Consider the following 23,517-nt stretch of genomic DNA (forward strand, 5'->3'; position numbering starts at 1 on the left):
CACAGGGTGTACACAGACATAAAACATCTCAGAACCCTAGAAGGATCTGAAGCATTAGTAGGTGTGGCCTTGACATTCCCAAGATTAAAAAGTAAGTTCATTCACAGACCTGCCAAAAATAAAGATACTATACCACAACCACTAAAACCACAAGAAGGGTTTTATTCTGCAGAAGTCCAGCATGCAGAAGTCTCCCATTACTAAGACAGAGAGACCCCGAAGTGAGCTTGCAGGCCCAATTTATAGATTAGGGTAATTCCGGAGTAGGTGGGCTTTGTCTTATTCTGTCTCTGAGGACATTCCATTACTAGGGCATGAGGGCTTGCTGGAAACTACTGACTATCGTCCCTGCTTCAGGCCAGGTGAAGGAGCAGTTTCTACTTGAAGTCTGGGTTTGTGAGCCTCATCTCCTGAACTGAAGCTTGTCATGGAGTCAGCCTTCTCATTCCCTCCTTTCAGTAATGGGCCATCTTGAATGCTTGAGCTGTTTCTGAGGTCCCTACACTAGCAGCTCCAGCCAGTCCTATGTCAAGGAGAGAACCCAGCAAACAGCAGAAATGGCCACCTTTTAACTCCATTGTTTGGAGGTGATAGCTGGTTGAAGACACCAGCTTCATTTTTAAAATAACACATCTCAGGTTCCAGGAAGCTAGGTCCAAGCAGAGCAGGGCATGAAGCCAGGATATCCATGGCTTCTTCCAGGGTTCTAAGTTACACTAAGTACTCTCAGTGCTCCCCAAAAGAGACCCTCAGGGTCACTGGCTGTCTGCACAAAGCTTCCAAGAATTAAGTTCCCTATACTGGCACAGATCCTGGCTGTCTCTGACTTACAGGATTCAGGGAATAGACAAAAATCATAGCAATACATGATTCTAGGATTCTCAGTATTGCAAGAAGAACTCCCAGCAATGCTTCAGTGATGAAGTCCATAGAGGACTGATCTTAGTCTTCTGAGAAGATATCCAAGAAAGCCAAAGAACTAATTACAACTGCCGCTAAATCCATCCCTGACTCAGGAACTGAAAATGAATACGGAAGAAACATTTTACCATCCTGAAACATGCTAATTTGGTCCCACACAAGATAACTTTCAAAAGCAAGTCATGTGGAGACACCATGTCTGCACAGCAGGCATAGCAGGCATTCCAGCACTGGGGAGGCTGAGGCAGAAAATCGGGAGTTTGAGGCCAGCATGGGGTACATGACAAGCCTCAAAATTTATTAATAAATAAGGAAAGAAAAGAAAACCGGAGGACATAGCTACACAAAGGGTGTGTAAAATACAGAAAAAGTGATCCTCAACTTCTCTAAATGTGGTGGTTTGAATAAGCATGGCCCCTCAAGTACTTGAATGCTTAGTCATCAGGGAGTAGCATTATTTGAGAAGGATTAGTAGGTGTGGCCTACTAATTTTGTTATAGGAAGCTTCAGAAGTCCGCACCAGGCCCAGCTTTTCTTTCTCCTCTCTGCTTTCAGATCAGGACATAACTCTTAGATATTTCTCTAACACCATGCCTTCATGCCACCATCTCCACACCATGATGGTAAAAGTCTAAATCTCAGAAACTCAAGTTCCCAGCTAAATGCTTTCTCTTATAAACATCATCTTGGTCATGGCATCTCCTCACAGCAACAGAACAGTGACCAAGACATCATCCATGTTCTAGTTTAACTGTAGGGTTAATCTGTCTGTAAGACAAGACACTGGTTTGCTTCTGTCTCCATCGTCTAACCTGCTCAGGGCCCTGATACTGGGATTTGGTAGGTACATTCCAGTAATTAGGAAACTGTGTACGCACTTTATCTGGATAGACTTTACCTCAATGGCCCTCAGAGTGACCCCACATCTTCCCTAATGATGCATACCAATGTTTATTCCTTAAATTAGTATTCCTAAATTGTCCAAGGGCCTCATTTCCAGGAATGTCATGCTTGAAATGTATTCACGTTAATTCTCTATGTGGATAAGCAGGCAAAATAAAAATTTTATATACCATGCCAATGCTGCTACAAGGAACACTGCCAACCTAAGGAAAAGACAGTCCCCAAGCTTCTCCCGACACGACTTCAGTCTGCCTAATAAGGGAAAGCTGGCAAGTTCACAGCATAAGCTAATTAATCTGAGAATTAAGTGCCTGCGTTTGTCCATCTAAAAAGAAATGACTAAAACCTTATCTCTTTCTTAATTTAAAAAAAAAAATGTCAGAGACTCTTGTGCAGCTTTCACAAATCACATTAGTAGTCTCTTCCAAATTAATTTCTAAAAGGGATGTCAGTAAACTAAAACTTTAACATTCCCTTTTCTAGGCTACACACTTCCTCGATAGGTGGAGAAACCTTTGGGAGCCTCTCTCTACATCTGACGGCCAAACACAGCAGTAGTGAAGTATCTTGCCACAGCTGTGCTGCTGCAGGGGGCTTGAGTGTTATTGTCACTGTGGTCACCATGACTGAGACAGGGCCAGACCACAGGTCACCGTACTCTTCTCCCAGTAAAAGACCAGGCTTTAGTGAGACATCCAGACCAGTGCCAGGAGATCACCTATGCCAGCTGGCCAAATGAGGAAGACAGGATGGGTGACATATTTAATGTAGAAAAGTAGACTTTGGCCGGGCGTGGTGGCGCATGCTTTTAATCCCAGCACGGGAGGCAGAGGCAGGCGGATTTCTGAGTTCAAGGCCAGCCTGGTCTACACAGTGAGATTCAGGACAGCCAGTGCTATATACAGAGAAACCCTGTCTCGAAAAGAAAGAAGGAAAGAAAGAAAGAAAGAAAGAAAGAAAGAAAGAAAGAAAGAAAGAAAGAAAGAAAGAAAGAAAGAAAGAAAGAGAAAAAGAAAAANGGAAAGAAAGAAAGAAAGAAAGAAAGAAAGAAAGAAAGAAAGAAAGAAAGAAAGAAAGAAAGAAAGAAAGAAAGAGAAAAAGAAAAAGAAAAAGAAAAAGAAAAAGAAAAAGAAAAAGAAAAAGAAAAGAAGACTTTGTACACCTGACTGGTTGCCCACACTATCCTGTGGACAGGCAAACTTTTGGTACCCCTTTCTATCAGGGCTTATTGTCAAATCAACAAAACAAAAACAAAACTAAGAAAAGGAAAAACAAAAAAAAATCTTGTTACAAAGTTTGGCTTCTACTTCTCATAATAAAGTCAATATAAATAAAACAGAATATAGATGAAACGTTCGTTTTTTCCAACTAGCTAGCAGAAGGCAGAGACCCCACCCACCCAGGATGCTCACAACCCAGGAGAGCATTACACTGAGGATGGCCCTCACTTGTGCCATTGAGGTTTGGGCTGTTGCTCATCCAAAATAAGAACCTTGAATTAAAACAAAATTCATCAAATCCTGGCAATTCTAGAGCTCTCCCGCAACACCTAGCTCCCCCCGCCCCCAACAGGACAGAAAGGGGAGAAAGGGAAATCAGCAGAATGAGGACCCAAAAACAAACCATCACAGACCTGGAAGCCGGGCTAGGAAGGACACACCACCCACCAGCACCTATCACAGAACGAGGCTGAGAAAGCCCAAAGGCGCAGAGGCAAAGCCCAGGGCACCATGAAACTCAAGTACATGCTTTTGCAAAGCTCTCCTTTTCATGATGGACATGACTGGAAAGAAACAAAAAATAAAACCATGTTGTCTTAAGGTCACAGAATTATGAAAAATTGAAATTTGTGTTTTACTCTTTAAAGCTGTTTCAATAAATACTTGGTTGTTGTTGACATGCAAGGTGGAAAATCTACACAAGGAACAATCAAAAGCACAAAGAGCAAATAAATATCTTGGGAATTTGGACAAATACTTTTACTATTCAGAAGCAAGGCTTAATAGCTTAATGAGACAACATCTGTGAGCCAGTGATTATCACAGCAGCAGTGTTGTACTGGGACTTGCTGGAGAGGGACATCAAAGGTTCAAATCCCAGCTTTGCCACTTACCAGCTGAGCAATAATAGCTAAATTGCTACATCTCTCTAAGTTTTGGGTTTCTCATCAATAAAATAGCAGTAACAGAATCATCTGCACAGACTTTAACAGAAGATAATGTAGCAGCACCCAGCAGACTGACATAGACACACTACGTAAATATGCTTTACTTTTAATAGATTCAATGATCACCAAAAAAGGACCAGTCACGTGAACAGTGCTTTGTGTTGTTTTCTTACAGCTAAACTGGAGCCATATGCATAGTACAGGGTCAATGCTAACTCTACTCTAGAACTGCAAAACGCTAGTCCACAGTAGGCAGCAGCTGAAGTTACTAAATTCCATACATTCACTGGTACCACCAAATTACAGAAACAAGATTCTGGCAGGTTCTTAAGACAAGATTCCACTCTTACAGATCACAGAAGTTTTGCAGAGACAAAAGGGACAAGGCCAGGGAGTGGCAGTGAGAATGTACTCAGGTGAGAGCAAGGGGTTGCTGCCACAGAGGTCCAGAATATACACAGAAAAAGAGCCGGAAATGGAACTAAAGAGGGAGAGTTACTGCCACACAGCAGCCAACAGCAGGCTGGCAGTGGCACCAAAGAAGACAGTAAAGAACAAACCCAGGAATGCAGCATTAGCCTGTGGTTTGACAAACTACTGAGTGTTCTCCACAATGACAGGGTCATCCCTCTTGACACCAGGCCAGTCCATGACTTCCACATGCCTGGTCTGAATACAACCTACCTTTCTAAGCCTCTTTCATGTCAATGCTCCTTTTGGACGTCAGACTGACGTTGCACAGCAAATCTAACCCAGTAAGATTAAGATTGCCTAGGACTAATAAACCCTAAAACAAAAACATCTTGGCTTGCAACATCTAGACCCCGTTTTGCCTTACTTCTGGCCCTCTGCTGGGCCTCCCCAATCCCCAGCACTGTTCTTGCCTCACCTCCAGTGAAGCAAACCTGCAGAGCTTGGGTCACCAAAGGGCCTAAGAGTCTTCCCTGTGGGCAGAGTGAGGCAGCAAACTTCTTCTTGGTGTTTTCCTATATCAAACTGGCAAAAAGATCCAGTGTTTGAGAGACAGCTCCAGAAAGACATCTTTGTGTTCTCTTGGTGAGAATAAACTAGTGCCATGTATTTGGAAGGCAACTTGGCAATGGCTCTTGAAAGATAAAACATCCTATACTGCTTGCCGTCTGTCACTTCTGGGGGCTGCCTGCCCAGCAGCAGTACTTCCTTCCTGTGTCTGGGGAAGTCCACCCTCACATGAGCAGGCCGAGCCTCACCTTCAGAAGCACCCCCTCCCCACGCAGCTCTGTGAAGGGCTGCAGCATCAGCTCAGAGACTGTCCGGCCACTGCTGCACAGCTCTGCAGATTATCGTGCTCACCTGACAGCCCATTTCTAAACAGGGAGGTTTGGCTTTTTTTTTTTTCCATGCTCTTGGCCCCAAACCCAGTGTGTGTTTCCCCTCTTAGGTAAATTAGAAACCACATGCTATCCAAAAAACAAAAGCAAAACACCTCTTTTACAAATCATGCAAGGATTGTACCACTTATGAAAGAATCCTGACACACACATGAACACATCCTAACCTAGAAACTTAAAGACAAACCCATGAAACTGGTAAAACTAAAAAGCAAGCCGACCGTCCATCTTTAGACAGACATGGGAAGCAGTCGACTACAGCGACTACAGAAATAATATTCTCCGTATCATTTAGACCCACAGACAGACAAAATCCTTAAAACTTAAAGCCGCACATGCAGCTCGGTGACAAAGAACTTCCCCCATGTACAAGGCCCTGCTTTGATTTCCAACACCACAAAAAATAAAAAATAAGACAAAGCAATAGGAGATGATTGTGTGAGCTAGCATGGCTTCATCTATATATTTTTTTAAAGGATACCTAGACAAGCAGATAGGTAAAAAGAGAAGGACAGATGAAGATGTAGCATAAAATATTGTTTAGGTAAGAAAACAACAAAATCCACCCCTAACAGTGGTAGGTCTTAGGGAGGGGTATGAAGTAGACTTACTTTGCCTCGTGTGTGTTATCATGTGCAGTCTACCCTCATCAGACAATGTTCCAGTGTCACTTGCTCAGAAAGGACTCTTCAAACACCATATACTCCTTCCTGTTCTTCTGTTACTGTGTTCTTTTAGAGTTGCATGTATTTACCGGCTTACTGCCATTCTGAGCCCCACGGCAACAGGCTAAGAGGTGGCACTGTGCTGAGCACTACCTTCTCAGCACCAAACACAGCACCTACCTAACACTGGTGCTGCCAAATGAGGATCTGGCAAATGTAAGCAAGACTCCTTTAAAGACTTAGCGAAACTTTCCCTGCTCCACGACAGTTTACAAGTGACCCTTTCTCCCATGGGTCCCACTGGCCTTTGTAACCAGCCTTTGCAGACATCTACTATATGCCTCTCTGCAAAGACTATGCCTGTCTTGAAGGTAAAGATCCTCTTATAAATCTCTCTCAATAGAATAGTTGAGGATCTGGCAGGAATGGGCGTACACCTTTAATCCCAGCGCTGTAAGTTTGAGCCATACTGGTCTACAGAGCAAGCTGTAGGATAGCTAGGGATACATAAAGACCCTGTCTAAAACAATAAAATAAAAATCTAAACAAATAGTTGAGGAACAAATGTGCAGATGAATAAACAACTCTCAAAGTTAACAACCTAGTGCATTAGCCTTACCTCAGTCTTTTAGGACAGCTAAAGCAGACAGTGTGGAATAAGTGGGCTAAAGAAGAAATATCTTCCAAGCTGGGCAGGTGGTAAGCACCTTTAATCTCAGCACTCAGGTAGCAGAGGCAGGTGGATCTCTGTGAGGTCAAGGTCAATGTGGTCTAAAGCAAGTTCCAGATCAGCCAGGGTTACAGAGTGAACAAGGACTTGTCGCAAAGCTTGTGAGTGAGTGTGTGTGTGTACATGAGTGAGTGAGAGAGAAGAAATATTCTACAAATTCAGTTATGGACCTGAACTCAATTAAGTTCATAACAGCCCAAGGCCATGGTAAGCACAAGCAAAACAGGCACTTGACTGATTACTGCAAACAGCTTCTAAAGTCAGCATGTGGCAAACCACTACAGTCCAAATGCAAGACAAGGGTGCTCTAGTTTCCATTCTAAAAATGCTTGGTATCAATGTTCTATGTTCTGCCAGGCAGGGGGAGCACTCACCTTCAATCCCAGCACCAAGGAGGCAGAGGCAGGTGGAGTTCTTGAGTCCATACCTGATCTACAGACTGAGTTCCAGGACAGCCAGGGCTAGAGTGAAATTTTGTCTCAAAACAGCAAAAACAAAAACAAGTGAAATGTCCTGAACCTGGTGGTTTCTATCAGGCTGTTGGGAAAGAAAGAACATCTTGAAGAACAGGGTGAGGGTTTATGGTGATGATTAGAGCCCGCCCACACACGAGATACTGACAGTTGAATGAAATATGGCTTCCCTGTGCACTGTAATTTTTCTCAAGTTCAGAATCTTTCAAATAAAAAAATAAAGGTGGCACAGGTCTTCAATCCCAGCATTCTGAAGGACAATCTCTTAGAGTTCAAGGCCAGCCTTGTCTGAATAGTGAGTTCCAGAATGGCCAGGGCTGGCTATGCAGAGACCCTGTCTCAAGCCCCCACCCATTTTAAGAGAAATGATGAAGCTGAGTCTAAGCGCATAGTTTAATATTTCTAGCTACTCAAAATACTGAGGTAGCAGGATCACAAGTTCAAGGCCAGTCTAGGCTACATAGTGAGTTCAAAGCCAGACCAAGCAACTTTGTAAGATAAGGTGATGTCTCAAAGTAAGAAGGGGGCTGAGGCTTGGTACCTAACTCAGTGAAAAAGTACTCACAAGCATACTTGAGGCCCTGTGTTCAAACTCTGGTACCACCAAAAACAAATAAAATTCTCCCTTTACTACCACTTTAAGAGGAGAAATAAAACCACTTCAATAGAAAAGATATTCTTTTTTTGTTGTTTTGTTTGTTTGTTTTTCGTTTGTCTGTTTGTTTGTTTTGGGGTTGGTTTTTTTTTTCCCCCAAGACAGGTTTTCTCTGTATAGCCCTGGATGTCTTGGAACTCACTCTGTAGACCAGGCTGGCCTCAAACTCAGAAATCTGCCTGCCTCTGCCTCCCAAGAGCTGGGATTAAAGGCATGTGCCACCACTGCCCGGCAGAAAAGATATTCTTAATAAATCACTTTAAAACAATTTTTAAAATATAGTATCTTCATTTTAAGATAATTATAAAGACCCATTTATATATGAGAGCATGGTCATATACACCTACACTCCCAACACGTGGGAGGTTGAGATTGAGACAGGAGGATCAGGAGTTCAAGGTCATAAAGAATTTGAGGCCATCCTGAGCTATACAAAATCCTACCTGAAACAAAAACATTAATTACAAAGATCTACTCATGGTGTAAGGTTGGTTTCCGGTAAAGTGCCTTGTACAGGGATAGACTACACAACGGAACAACTCCAACAGGTAACGTCCAACTATGCAAAGAGACCATCTTCCCAACCCCAGAGCCAAGGTAGGAAGGCTGACAGCAAATAGCAAGAAAAGCAGCAACCACAGACAACTAGACTGACATAATTTGATTCAGAAATTTAATATAAACTTCCGTTTGAAAATGTCAATTTGTCTAAGGAAAAGTTTATCACTTTCAAACATTTTTAAAATAAATACAAGAACGAAGAAACAAAAGAACCCACTGTTCTTATCTAGCAGTTGGAGCTAAACCACAAATACAAAAAGCCCGACCCAAAAAATTTGCAACTGTTGGTAGGCCAGGTATTGGCACAGATTTCCTGTGCACTGTGCCACTCCCAACAACCTGGTAGCACTTGACACTACAGGTAGAAAACTAAGGTTCTCCACAGGCCCGTAAAAGGGACCCAGCCATCTAGCTCCATTGAAGAAGGCCTCTTGGGCTGTGAGATGGTTTCTTAGTAGGTAAAAAGCACTTGCCACAAAGCTGGATGACCTGAGTGTGATCCCCAGAACCCACATAAACAGAGTACTGACCCCATAAGTTGTCCTCTAACCACACGCGTGGCACATGTGTGCCTGCCCACAATAAATAAATAAAAGAAATTAAAACAATCTAGAGACTTTCTATCAGTTCTACCAGGTTGAAAGGTGTGACTTCCACCCAGTCTTTCCACCTGCTTAAAGGGCTCTGCATGCTCTAATATCACCATCTCCCAGGACCTGCCCAAGCTTCCACTGCTTTCTGCCTGCCCACAACTCCCAGATCCTATTAGGATATTCCTAACTTTTTGGTTTTAGATCATTGCAAATTCTCATATAGGTAGAAGTAACAAAGAGTTCCCACACATCCTTGACCTGGTTTCTTCAAATTAACACCTGATGTGACTACAGTTCAGTATTACAGTAACAGCCTTTATCTGAGTATTTTTCACTTCCTAACACTGCTACTGACACTGGGATGCACTGTTGCCTCCCTTAACAATAATGGAAACAGCTCTTTAAAAGATCAATTTGTTTTTGAGTCTGAAACAAGAAAAACGTAACACTCACCCATAGTGACATAAGGCAATTTATCAGTTGATCCATGAGGATAGATGCTGTAGAGATGAGGTCCAGTAACATCTACTCCCCCCAAAACTAGGGCTGCTCCAATGTAACCTTGATACCTGGTGATTAGAATAGATACAAGGAAAGAATTGAGTCCTGAGTCACTGTAGCTTATGCAAAAAGCTATACAACTCAGACAAGAGTTTTCCTTACATGTTTCACTAAGGAATTATTGCCTGCCTAGGAACCAGGCAGGGAACTAAAATCAGTTAAACATCTACAATTAGCTACTGTAAACTGTGTGCAGTATACCTACCACATAACTCATTTCAGATCTGACACACAGCCACCTTTTTAAAAGCACTATCATTCCCAGTTTAAAAAAAAAAAAAAAAAGTGGGGTTGGGGGGGGGGACAAAATAAAGCAAACAAAAGAATCACAAAACAAACTTAAGAGACATAGAGAACTTGTTATTCCAAAGACTAACAGCACTGGATAATAAGGTACCAACTTCGTTAACACTGAGGAGTTGCTAAACTCAAGCCATTCAGCTCTTCTAACAAGCAGTCTCAACACACAATGACTCATGTCACAACACCCTTTCCCTCTGAATAAACCCACCACATAATAATCACAGATGCTAATAAGTAAAACGGGAAACTGCTGTGTCCTTCAGGGACACGCGGAGCTCCGTCATGACCTATGAAGCTGCTGGTGGTCCACAAAGTAAGACTATAGTTGTTCAGGAACCCAAACAAAAACCTGTTTCCACCCACCTTCCCTCCACGTAACTGTGCACTCAGGTCTGGGACATTTGTTCAACTCTTTACCTGGTTGGTGATCGTATCTACAGATCCCTTTCCCTGGATTGGCTCAGTTTCTCACCAAGACAACTGCTGTACTTAATGAACATGGTGGATTTAAAGTTTTCAACTCTAAACCTTAAGCTCTTTAAAAAATTTGAAACCAACACGTGCTAAACTTGCCATACACTAAACCACAAATAAAGGAGCAAAGCCATCACTCTGATTGGGAGGCGCTACATGACATCCAGAAGTACAACTGTGAAGTCCAGGCACCAAACTGCTGATAATCTTCCATTTTCAAAGTGAAAAATTCAAGGATGGGAAAGAATTTTAGGAGCAGCATGATGAGAACCCAGAGATGATGGCTCAGCAGATAAAGGTGCTTACTGCCAAGCCCATGATTTGAAGCCTAATTCCCAAGACCTACATGGTGGAAGGAGAAACCAACTCTTCAGTTGTCCTCTGACCTCCTCCACATGTGCATCACCACCACCACCACCACCACCACCACCCCCACACACACACACACTAAAAAATATGCAATTTAAAGTATTTTTAAATTTTTTTTAAGATGGCTGGAGAGGAGGTTCAGTGGTTAAGAGAATGTACTTCTCTTGAAGAGAACCCAGGCTTAGTTCCCAACACCCACATCAAGTGGCTCACCGCTGCCTGTAACTCTGGCTCCAGACAGCCCTCCAAGGGTATTGTACCTGAACATACATACCTCATCCACTGACACACACAAAATTAAAAACAAGGTTAAAAGAGTATTTATTTACTTTACAAGTCTCAGCCTAAAGAGGGAACAGAGGCCCTAACCGTGGAAACATCTGGTCCAAGGCTTGTTAGCAGCGGGCTCAAGGTTGGAGCCTGAGACACTGCACAGACAAGCCAGAAAGGCTGGATGCATGCCCCCACCAATGCTGAGTTGTCTATTCTACTGCCTGCTGAAGAGGGCATCTGAATAAAGTCAGTTCACTTCCAGGCTTTCTGCTGCATGTCTCAAAAAGAACTAAGATGTTTAGACAAATGACTGGCATCCTTAAAATTTGAATTAGAGGGCTACGGGGTAATCGTCAATGGTAGAGCATTTATTTGCACAGCACATACAAGGCCTAGGTTGGAACTCCGACACTAAAACAATGACACAAAAGTCCTGATCCAAAAAGTCTACTTATAGGACACGGGCCCAAGAATACAGTCAGAGAAAGAAATATACAGAAATGTGTTCATCACAGCACTGTTAGTGATGTAAAAGAGGATGGAGAAATAGCTGAATAAACTTACACAACAGAATATGACATGATCACTAAAAACCACACCTTTTTTTGTATACTATTAATTGTGGTATGATCTTCTGGTTGTGACAATGTGTATCAAAGGCTAAACATGCCTTTATGAATCACGGAATTTTTTGGAGTCAAGGAATTTATTCTAAAATACAGCCTGAGGAATTATGCAACCACCCAAACACTCAGGAAAATATCTTCAAATGGGCCATATCACTAAAATTCAAAGTCTGATTAATGTAACATGAGACTGACAACACTAAAATACATATACTTATATACTATATAGCTAATATAATTGTATTTTAATATAATTAGTATAAATCTACTGATAGTTGGTACTTAAAAATTTGTGGGTCAGATCTCTTTGAGAATTTACTGGAATTCAGCCTTCACCTCTAACAGGTATTCATTCACTGAAGTATTTTCTTATTTCATGTGATGCTAGGTCTCTAGAACTCTTCTCTGGACTGGAGAGAACTCCTGAGTCTGAGCTCTCTACTAACCAATACAGCATTGTACACAGGGCAAGCTACAAAGCCATTTCTGTTAATGTGTACACATGAAGCTGTGGGTAAAGCATAAAAGATCTGAAAAAGTGAAATAAAAGCTAGTCAGCCCTTCATCTTTTTTTTTCCCTCATAAATCAATGAGACAAAACTATCACTGGCATTTTCCTAGGAAAAAACCTACACTTAAGAAGCATAAGACAGCCGGGCGTGGTGTCACATGCCTTTAATCCCAGCACTTGGGAGGCAGAGGCAGGCAGATTTCTGAGTTTGAGGCCAGCCTGGCCTACAGAGTGAGTTCCAGGACAGCCAGGGCTACACAGAAAAACCCTGTCTCAAAACAAACAAACAAAAAACAACAACAACAAAAAAAACAAAACAAAAAAAAAGGAAGTGTAAGACAGGGCTGGAGAAATGTCTTAAGTTAGGAGTGCTTGATGTTTACTGAGCTCAGAGCACTGGTGCTCTCCTTTGGCCTCTGTGCAGGAGTGTGTGTGTGTGTGTGTGTGTGTGTGTGTGTGTGTGTATGCACTCACAAACACAAATAAAAATCTTTTTTAAAAAAGTAACATGACCCAACAAAGTCACAGCTGGCAGACCTTGACCCAAAGTGAAATGCAAAGTCTTTCTCCCTAAACCACCCTCATTTCACGTAATTCACCCAAAATGTCACCAGATATGAAGGACAATACTATCTTGGTTTAAATTTTTTAATTTAATTTTTTTTTTCTCAAAACATTATAAAAAATATAACTCTGACCAGGCATGATAAATGTCGGCACTTGAGAGCAGAGGCAGTGTATCTCTGGACGTTCAAGGCCATTCAGGTCTACACAGCAGGTTCCAGGTCAACTAGAGACACAGTGAGACCCTATCTCACAAAATAAGTAAATAAATAACTTTTACAAACTAAACTAAATAAAAATGAAGCACTGGAGAGAGAAAAAAAGAGCAATTACAGAATTCTTAAGCCATATTAGAGAGATTAAATATTTGCTAATTTGTTTTGAAAAATTCCTTAAAAACAAATGTAAAAATTGTTTGTATGCGGAGCTGGTGAGATGGCTCAGTGGGTAAGAGCACCCCACTGCTCTTCCGAAGGTCGGGAGTTCAAATCCCAGCAACCACATGGTGGTTCACAACCATCCTTAACAAGATCTGACTCCCTCTTCTGGAGTGTCTGAAGACAGCTACAGTGTACTTACATATAATAAATAAATCTTTAAAAAAAAAAAAAAGGTGAAGAAAGAAAGAACATATTTAAAAAAATTGTTTGTATGCAATAGGCCATATGATCCACCAGGGGGAGCTTTATATTTAAAATTAAGACCTATAATTTTTTTTTAATCAGCGTCATAAATGATGAGTTGATCTCATGCTGTAACTGGAACATTTACTTGGTAGTAATAATTCCCCTGCGTTAGCATGATGGCCTCCTGTACAGAGTGCTGAGCAGCAGAGGAGAGATTAAGGCTCGAGCTCAGGCTGTCTCATCTGTACAGTGGGGACTTACTCACTAACCTCCCTGCACAGACACAGAGAATGCAGAGCAATCCCAGAGGACAAGAGCAACACACCACAGCAAAGCAAGGGCTATGACAAATACACTCCAACCCAAAGGTGACACTGATACAAAATCCCTAAAAGTTACTGCCACATTATTCTCTTACAGGACAGAAATTTGTAGTTTTATTTTTAATCTCCCAATCTATAATTATTGGCAATATTTTCTTTTAAATGCCACCTGACCTATATACACCTCTTTAGGCCAGTGAGCTCACGATATTCATAACCCATGACCCAACAAAGTCACCGAGAGTGGGTGTCTGATGCTCACGCCTCACGTAAGGAAAGGAGGGGTATGCTAAGGGTAAGACAGGTCTCAGGAAGAGAAGTGGGCACTATTTCCACTGTAACAGACCTGAGGACTGATCCTGGTGATCCACACGCCTGGGAAGAGGGAACCTCAACTGAAGAATGGCCTTTACTAGATTGGCCTAAGGGCACTTTTCTTCATTACTAATTATGGAAGAGGGCCCAGCCCACTACTGGCAGTACTATTCCTAGGTGTGTGGTTCTGAACTATATTTTAAAAATCTAGCTAGGCGGTGATGGCACACACCTTTAATCCCAGCACCTAGGGGGCAGAGGCAGGTGGATCTCTGAATTCGAGGCCACCCTGGTCTATAAAGCAAGTTCCAGGACAGCCAGGGCCACCGAGAGAAATCCTGTATAGGGGGAAAAACATCTAGCTAAGAAAGTCAGAGGGAGCAAGCCAGCAAGTAGGCAGTGCTCCTCAGCTACTCAGTTTCTGTCAGGGTCTTGACCTGAGTTCTTGCCCCAGAAGATGGACTGTAACCTGTAAGATGAATCAAGTAAACCCTTTCCTTTCCAAGTTGTTTTCAGTAAAGATATTTATTACAGCAAACTAGAATACTGCTTCCCACTTATGTAGAACACATGAGAAAACCAACTTAAGATTTTATAACATCAAAACCTCTACAAACATAAAGTAATAATATGATTATTAACGGGAAAAAAACAAAACTTGTATGAACTGTGTGTGGGAGTTATCACAGAATAAAGTTCAGAAACCTGTTTATGTATTTATATATGCATGTGTATGCAAATATATTGCATATGTATATGCATACATGTGTAATATATATTCATGCCTGCAGGTGTGTGTGGGTGGGTGTGTAAAAAAGGTGTGCAGCACCACTACCTGGCTTACATGTGTTTATTTTAAACAGGACACAGTAATAGCCCTTAACTCAAGAGTTAAAGGAAAACATGAAACAGTGCATAGAACACTTTGGTCTGCAAGGCCAAGTAAGAGAGGTAGGCTGGTAAAAATTAATATTATTTTACCTACTTTACCCACTAATACATGACTATAAGTCACTTCTCACTGTATTGTTATTTTCCTGCTTAAAAGGGAAAGAAAAAAGAAACAGCTGTGTTAGCTTGGCAGTGGTGGCCTTTAATCCCAGCTCTCAGGAGGAGGCAGAGGCAGGTAGAACTCTGAAAGCTTGAGGCCAGCCTGGTCTTCAGAGACAGTTCCATTCCAGCCAAGCTACACAGAGAAACCCTGTCTTGAAAAACAAAAACGAACAAACAAATGAAAACAAAACACAGTTGGGCTTAAATGGTAGAGAAATGAGTAGGATTTATAAGACAACTCAAAGTACAATTTTACTGTAAGCAAATGTGGTCTTATCCATTACTATCTCTATGCTACAAGAAGTTACTATACTGGTCACAATTCAGGGCAAATCATCCCCATATGATACACTACACCATACAATCCATTTCATTACCAAATGCTTTAAAAATTAAAAATCGCTTTCTAATTGATTTCTGGAACAAAATATGTTCTTCTGAGTATTTTTTCCCTAGTTTCCAGGTATCTTCATGCTAAAAATCTAAAGTTTAAAAAAAAAAGAAAGGAAAGAGAAGAAAAGAGATTATACCCTGGAACCTCACCGGAAAAGCATCTGCTTCAACATCCGATTAGCTGTAACAACTCTCGGAAGGCGGCCAGTGGTGAGAGAGTGGAGCTCCAAGTTGGAAGAAATGAGCTGGGTCGTCATGTCTGTGTCTGCAGCTGTCCCAGCACCACAGCAACTGAAACATACCACAAAAACATTCAACGACCAGGAAGATCAAGTCGAAGCAGAGCCTCTTGGCTAACTTCACAAAGTTCAAGGACAAGAAAGGTGTTCTGAGTAGGCTGCAATGCAATTTAACCGTAAAATGAAGACACACAACTAATTACAGAAAAACATATTCTCTATGGTGCAATGGGACATTTCAAATAATCCATTTCTCTGCACCAAACAGACATCCAAAGGACATCCAAATTGTACAAAAGAAGACAGTGTGTTAAAGTCTTACAATCCAATATTGACACTAGACGGTCTTGATTTATTATTTCAGAACTGAGTAAAGAAAATATGGAAGAGGAAATTATAATATATCATAAAATAACAGAGATACAATAGGCATGGGAAGATAGAGAACAAAGCAGTTAGTTCCTTTTTGCTTGTCTTTACTCTGTGTGTGTGTGTGTGTGTGTGTGTGTGTGTGTGTGTGTGTGTATAAAACACACACTGGTACCATGTAAGCATGTGGCAGTCAGAGAACATCTTCCAGAATTAGGTTCTGTCCTTCTATGTAGATCCTGAGGATCCAACTCAAGTCAGGCTTGGTGGCAACCTGCTGCACCACCTCACCAGCCCTGAAGAGAATGAATTCTGAGTGTTAATGCAAGGGGGGTTTTGTTTGTTTGTTTGTTTTGTTGTTTTTTTTTGAGCTGGCTTTGGAGAAACACAAACAATCTAAAAGTAAAAAGGAGAAAAAGTGTTTTTACTTTGTCTTTTTAATCTTATGTATGTCTGTATGTGCATGTATCTGGGTGAGACTCTGTATACATCTGTGGGGGTACTCTTAGGAACCCCTAAAAGGGCACTGGATCCCCTGGAACTAGAATTATAGGTGTTTGTGAACAGCCTGAATGAGTGCTGGAGTCCAAACTCTGTCCGTGTGCTTGAGCATGAGTGCTCGCAACCCCGGAAGTGCTCTCTTACGCCGGGAAGGGCGTTTCTAACTAGAGCCACTGGCAGAAGCAAAGGAGAAACAGCTCATGCTTAAGAGGAACAGGAATAAGAACATGAGAGAAAGAAAGTGGAGCATAAGCTGCCTGAGGGGTAGTGCAAGGTCTCAAATACCACACCAGAATTTCAATAATAATATTCAATAATAATATAGAATAATATAGAAACACAATGTCTCTCAAAAAGCTTTTAAAGAGGAAAGGGGTATGACTGACTCTGTGTTATATAGAGAAGCATGGCAGAAGAGTGAACATTAGTAAAGAAACCAGAAGCAGACAAATTCTAAAAGAAAGTCTCTGACCTTCACATGCTTTCGTGGCCCAAGTGTGTGACACACCCACACACTCACACCCACACATGTGTGAGCAAAAAGACAAGCAAAAAGGACTGCTTTGTTCTCTATCTTCCCATGCCCTATTGTACCTCTGTTATTTTATGGTATATTATAATTTTCTCTCCCACTTTCTCTTTACTCAGTTCTGAAATAATAAATCAAGACTGTCTAGCTAAAACATCCAGCTGAGAAAAAAGGAACCCAAATAAAGGTCTCAGCGGAGAAGAAACCAGGAGGGAACGGATTCAAGAGGCATATGGGAAGCAGAACTTTCTACCAACTCAAAAAGACTAAAGCAATAGGAGAACTACAGGTGAAAAGTTATGTCTCAAACTATTTGTTTGACACAGAGTCTCATTTACCCCAGATTAGCCTCAAATTCACTATGTAGCCAAGGGTGACCTTGAACTCCTGACCTTCCTGCTTCTACCTCCCCAGGGCTCAAATCACAGGCTTCACCACCAGCCCATTTCCTGCAGTGATGAAGACAGAGCCTAAGACTCTATGCACACTACATAAGCACTACCAGCTGACATACATTCCAGCCCAAAAACACATCTAAGAGAGTTAAAAACAAAACAGTCTCAACAGCAAGCAGGTTGCAGAGAGGATACTGGAAACGGTCCATTTTTAGTCCCAAATGCCAGAAGATTTCAGAGTAGTTCAAATTCATCAATACTTACTAAATATTAGGAGATATGAAGTGAATTTTTGAACAGTTCTTGTCAGCAACAACCATCCCTTCAGTTGCTCTTGTGTCTGCTCCAAGAACTATGCCATCCTATTTTTAGAGAAAAAAAGTTTTCAACAATTTATATACATAAGATAGTATTTAAGAAAAACAATGTTGGCCGTTTTCTGCTTCCATATCCCCGGTCAAAATTCCTACCAAAACCATTGTCCTACATTGCTAGCGCATCCTTAATAAATGTCAATGGCTAACTCCTGAGATGATTATGACTCATTTCCATCTTCAATCAAGGCTCAGAGATTCAGTAAATTCCTTTCAAATCACACAGCTAAACTGGAAAGAAAAAAACCCACAATCTTTCCAACAAAAAAGCCAACAAAATTATTTCCAACAAAATAGGTCAGCAAGTAAAATACACTAGTTGGGCAAGCCTGGAAAACTGACTTCCATTCCAAGAACCCACATGAAGCTCAGAATGGACTCCACCAAGTTGTTCTCTGACCTCTGCACTTGTCCCCTAGCATATGTACATGCACATATACGGAGAAAATTAAGGAAACAGTCACCTCTATTAGTTTTTGAAATGTGTCTCTCTTCACATTAACAACATTAATTACTAGCCTTCACGATCTTTACAGTTTATTTCAGGATTTATCGCCAGTTGACGGATAGAGACTTAACTCTGTGAAAAAGGCTGAGGGCAAAGGGGCTTGCCTTTAATCACTTAATCCCAACGTTCCGGAAGCAGAAGCAGGTAAATCTCTAGTTTAATGCAGCCTGATCTACATGGTATGTTCCAGGGCAATCGGGACTATACAATGAGACCCTGTCTCAAAACAAGGGGGGAGGGGAGACTAAACTGCCCAAGTGGTTCACTAGAAACAGTATAGAAGCATTAAACATCTAGACAAATCAATTAATCCCAAATTCTGTGCTTTCCCAGTATAGCATCCTGCTTCCTCGAGTACCTTAGGGAAAGCCAAATTGCCCTCGTGTCTAAAACTTCAAGATGAGTAAATACAAACTATTAAACATGTAAAACCTCCTGATCGAGGCATTCCCTAATAAAAAGCCGGTTTTCATGATGCACTCTGACAGTTCTAGCTGGAACCTTGAGTCCAAGTGGTCGAACTACGGTTAATAGGTCAGTTACCGCTACGGTCGGCCTGTCTAGGCTTACCTTATACACCACCCCCGCGATGGTAGTGCCAGTTTTCCGAGCTTTCGGAAGCTTGAACCCCTTTTTTGCGAAATCAGCTTCCAAGACAGCATTCCTAAGGGTAGGCACAGAAATCAAGTGTTAAGAGGACAAGACCACTGGGTGGCGGGAACTCAGTTTGCTTCCACCCCAGTGTGATCATGGGATTCGCCCATCATCAGCACCATCCGCGAGGAATTACAGATCGGGGCTGTGACCCAATCCCCCCAAAGCCACAGAAAGGACCAGATCCTTACACCCTGGCAAGGGGAGAGGGCCGCGCCGGCCTCAGAAGCAGCCCGCGCTGGAGCACGATTCCCTGAGTCACACGGCCCCGGGCACCATCCCCACGCTCGCCTCCCGCCCCCGACCCAGGCCGCAGCCCAGCTCCGACCCCGCGTACAGAGCTCCTACTCCGGTCCCGATCGCGCCCCCCGGGCATGAACACACCTGCGGCAATTATCAAAAGAAAAGCCTCCGACCGGTGGCTGAAACACCGACACAGCCGCCATCGTCCCAAGAAAGTGTTTCCGGGCCGAGGGCGGAGCGACCAAAAAGAACTTAGCACTTCCGGCGCCGTGAGAGGGCGGGGCAAACTTCGACCTGGCGCTCTTGGACGTAGACTTCCAGGGTCCTCTCTTCCTAGAGAGGCTCGGGTCTTTGAAGTATTTTTGCCTCAAGTCCTGGGAAGGGGAAACTGACGACCAGCCGAAGGGAAGGTATTTGTTGAGTCAGATAATAAAATTCCCCCAATTACCAAATCTCCTGACGCTCAGACCAGATCTGTATCTACCGTTAAACTAGAACCCGGCGTGTTTCAGGGACAGCCACACAGCCCAGGTCCCAGGCAAAGCCGCTGAGCAAATCCCTTTTCAACACCCTTATTTCCTCCTGTTAGTGTGTAGCGGAGCTTTACCTTCCTCAGAAAGGCAAACAGAGACATGGAAAGACGTTTCATGCCCTGAGTCATGAGGGCAAGGCAACCCCAAACCCCCAGTGAGATACTACTTCGGACCCACTACAGTGAATGGAATCGGGCAGAGAAAATTTAAACTCTCGTACGTGACTGGTGGAAAATGTAAAATGGTCGTCTGCTCCGGAAAACGAACTGGATCTTAAACCAAAATGATCACTGGCATACCTACCCAGAAGAACTGGAAAGCTAAGTTCACAGATGCTTCTATGCAAATGTGCATAGTAACCAGGTTCGTAACAGGCAAATCGGGAAACAGCACAAATGCCCCATTTGACGGATGAATGAGTAAACAAAACGTGGTCTATCAACACAGTGGAATAGTATTCGGCCGTAAAGGGGAAGGGAATGTGATACCTACTAAATCAGGGGTGACCCTGGAAAACAATTTGCTAAATATAAAGAGACTAGGCATGGAGAAGAAAAACCACATTGTTTAATTACATTCACATGTGATATGCATGTACATTCATGTGGTAATCATGTTCACATGCCTGTGGGTACATGTGGGTGTATGGTTAATGTTGGGAGTCACTCTCCACTTTACTCTTTCAGTCATAGTCTCTCAACTGAACCCAGAGCTCACCAATACAAGATGGTTAGCCATCTTGTTCCAAGGATCGCTGCCTCTGTCGTCTGAGCATTACAAAGCCAATTGATTTACACAAATCCTGGGGATTCAAACTCCAGTCCTCTTACTTGCATAGCAAGCTCTTCAAACTCTGGGCCGTCTCCCCAGCCCTAGAGAGTTCCATTTGTATGAAGTCTCTCAAAATAGGCAAATCTGCAGAAGCATAAAGTGAATCAGTAGTTGTTAGGGCTGAAGGAGAGTCACTGGATTGTTTATGGGCACAGAATTCATAATGTTACTCAGCACTATGAATGCAGCGTTATGTAAATTTTAAGAAAATCTCCTACTGACAGAAATGTGAAACTTGCTGTGGAAGTCAGGAAATTTATTTAGACAGTAAGTGACACCCTCCATGACTGTGAAATGAATTCATTTACAAATATTTATTAAGCACCTACTATGTCCCTAGCATGGTTCTTGCTGAAGACGGATGGATGGATAGATGAATGAATGAATGAATGAATGAATGAACGACAGCCCAACGGTCTAGAACCAGTGTCTCAACCATATTTTTAGTAAATGTTTACTAAAAATTAAGTTCTATCTGATTGCATCTCTGGGTCTTTTGAAATAAAGAAAATAAATTCTAATTTTGAAGCCCTGTGCTAAGAACAGGCTCAGAGAGTGGGTCCTAGTCCAGCTTAGCTTGTTGATAGCCACAGGTGAAGATAACAACTCCTTTTAATGAATGTTTCTGCAGCTAGAGAAAACAAAGGCCATGTGTCAAAGCCCCAGAAAATAGGCAAAGGGCTAGACCAGACTCTTGTACACAACCTCAAAAGGAAGTCATAGTCCTTATATTTCCAGACTCCTGAACTGTAAGGCAATACATTTCTGTTGTCTGTGCCATCCAGCTTAGAGTAATTTGTTACAGCTGCCTATCAAAGCCAGACACCTCACAAGTTTACAGTCCAAAGAAGAGAAAAACTCAGAACAAATCTCTTTGGTGGGGGAGTATAAGTAAGAGCAAGCTGGTTTAGAAACCTGGGAGTGTAAGCCTATGTGAGACAAACAGGAGGAACAGATGAGAAAGGACAAAATCAACCTTTAGACATGTCTGTTGGTGGGGTCAGAGTTCTGAGCCCGCCGCAGAGGAAGGCACTGCAGTGGGAAAATGACTGTGTCCTTCTCTGCGGTCTGACAGAAGCTATGGAGCAGCTGACTATTTTCTTGCCAGGCTGATCTGAGGAAGTGACATTGCCGCTAGAGATGGTTGGCAGAGCCCAGCAGAGGGCGACTGGGAGCCTCGAGGAGTCCTGGGAGTCGACAGTAAGTGGCTGAGCCAGAGGCCTGCCAATGAATAGCAGCTCCAGGCAGACCAGGAATCAACAGCTGCATTTCCAGCTATAATCAAAAAAGCTTTAGGCCCATCATTAAGAGCCCTGCTCAGCTTTCTTGTTTAGCTTCAGTGCTGTTCCCTGGAACTGCAGCCCACTCCAGAATGCTCATCCTTTGTCCTGGACACTGCTCTACCTACTCCTTGGCTACCAAGCTACCGATCAGTGAAGCTACGGCTTCTGCCCTGTGTGGCTGTGTGACCTCAGGGGGTTCATCAGACTCTCTGTGTCTCGATTCCCAAACAGCACAGTAACAACCAACAATTGTGAGCAGACGCGAGGTCCTGATATCTGTGCTATAGACAGGAACTCAGGATCGTCCCGGGCACCACAAAGGTACCAGACAGACACTGGGAAAACAGGTAACTTGGGGACAGGCACAGTGCCTGCCTGCAGGGAACTGACACGCTCCAAGGACCCACTATCATTTTTGTCCAACTATGCAAATGAGGCAAGGAAGGGCAAAGGCTTAGCTCAAGACCATACTGTTGATAAATGGCAGAGTCAAGATTCACCCTCATAGCACCTTTACGGTCAGTCCTGACAGTTGCAGCTCCCTGACTCCCAAATCTGCTGGGCTCTGACCATGAAAAAGTAAGATTTTTCTCCTCCCCAACATCTACCCTCTGTCAGCTCCTTATCAGCCTCTTTGTAGCTCCATTTTTTTCATCTACAAAATGAAAAAATATCGCAGTCCCCCTCAATACATAAGTGTGACACGAACACCTGTTAACACTTCACTTATTCACTCATTCATTCATTCAGATTTTATTAAGACCCTCCTTGGTGACAAACTTTGTGCAAGATCATAACCTTGAGGGGCATTGTTCTAAGGACTGTATGTCCAGTTCTCTCTGCTAAGTGGCCTAAGGGACACGCTGGCAGCATAGCTAAAAGGTTTCCTCATCCACCTAAGGCAGCAGGCAGGCACTCAGATGACAGCAGTTAGCAAGAAGACCTAGAGAGCAGACAGCACTTTCCATGAAGAAAGCACAGCGGCACATCGCCCCGGCAGGCCCCTGAATTTTCCAAGCACCAATAGAGCAGCAGCCCCCACCCTACCAAGTCTACACGCTGCCTGGGAACCCAGTGCGGGACAGGTGGAGAAGGCCCACCCCAACCTCCATCAGGATATGCAGAGTAGAGGGCTCCCCACGAGAGCTGACTTGGCCCTCTTCCCATTGCAGGGAGAGCGGTCCATGATGCTCCTGGTTACCATGGCAACTGGGCCCTTGTTTTTCCTCCTTCATAAATAAGCTATAAATAGACAGGGTAACCTGTGTGCCTTCCTTTGCATGAATTAGCGCAGCTGCTCCAGGCTCCAGGGCCCTTGGCCCAGCACCCAGGTGCCAAGCCGCCCTGCATGGCCCACAGAAGCCCAGCTCCTGTGGGAGGGGTGCAGTCAGACACATGACAATGGCTCCAAGTATAGATTCCCTCCACATGAGACCCACAGAACTATAGACACATACGCACAGGCTGGGCTAGGTGGGCCCTGGGTTTGCCAGCCCTGGCTGATGGTGAGAAGAAACAGACTCCCCTCTTGCTTCTAGTCCAGCCTTTGCAAGCCACGATGAAGTAAGTTATCAGCACAGCCCTCCCTTCCCTAGCATGGGAGGACTTACCAGCCTCCCACCCCAGCTG

The 23,517-nt window shown here is 43.1% G+C and overlaps 1 protein-coding gene across 1 annotated transcript in view; it reads right to left on the reverse strand.

Annotated features, from left to right (window-relative positions):
- Psmb7 (proteasome subunit beta 7) overlaps positions 1-19,485 on the reverse strand; it is a 58,067-nt gene extending 38,582 nt beyond the window's left edge. The window contains exons 1-5 of the mRNA XM_021192686.1: positions 19,383-19,485; positions 18,915-19,008; positions 17,727-17,824; positions 15,580-15,720; positions 9,492-9,607 (exon numbers count right to left, since the gene is read on the reverse strand). Of these exons, the coding sequence (XP_021048345.1) occupies positions 9,492-9,607; positions 15,580-15,720; positions 17,727-17,824; positions 18,915-19,008; positions 19,383-19,444 (511 nt within the window). The 5' untranslated portion in view covers positions 19,445-19,485. The remainder of the gene's footprint in view (positions 1-9,491; positions 9,608-15,579; positions 15,721-17,726; positions 17,825-18,914; positions 19,009-19,382) is intronic.
- Positions 19,486-23,517: the final 4,032 nt, after the last annotated feature.

The sequence above is a fragment of the Mus pahari genome, chromosome 3 (genome assembly GCF_900095145.1).
Source record: "Mus pahari chromosome 3, PAHARI_EIJ_v1.1, whole genome shotgun sequence".
NCBI lineage: Eukaryota > Metazoa > Chordata > Mammalia > Rodentia > Muridae > Mus > Mus pahari.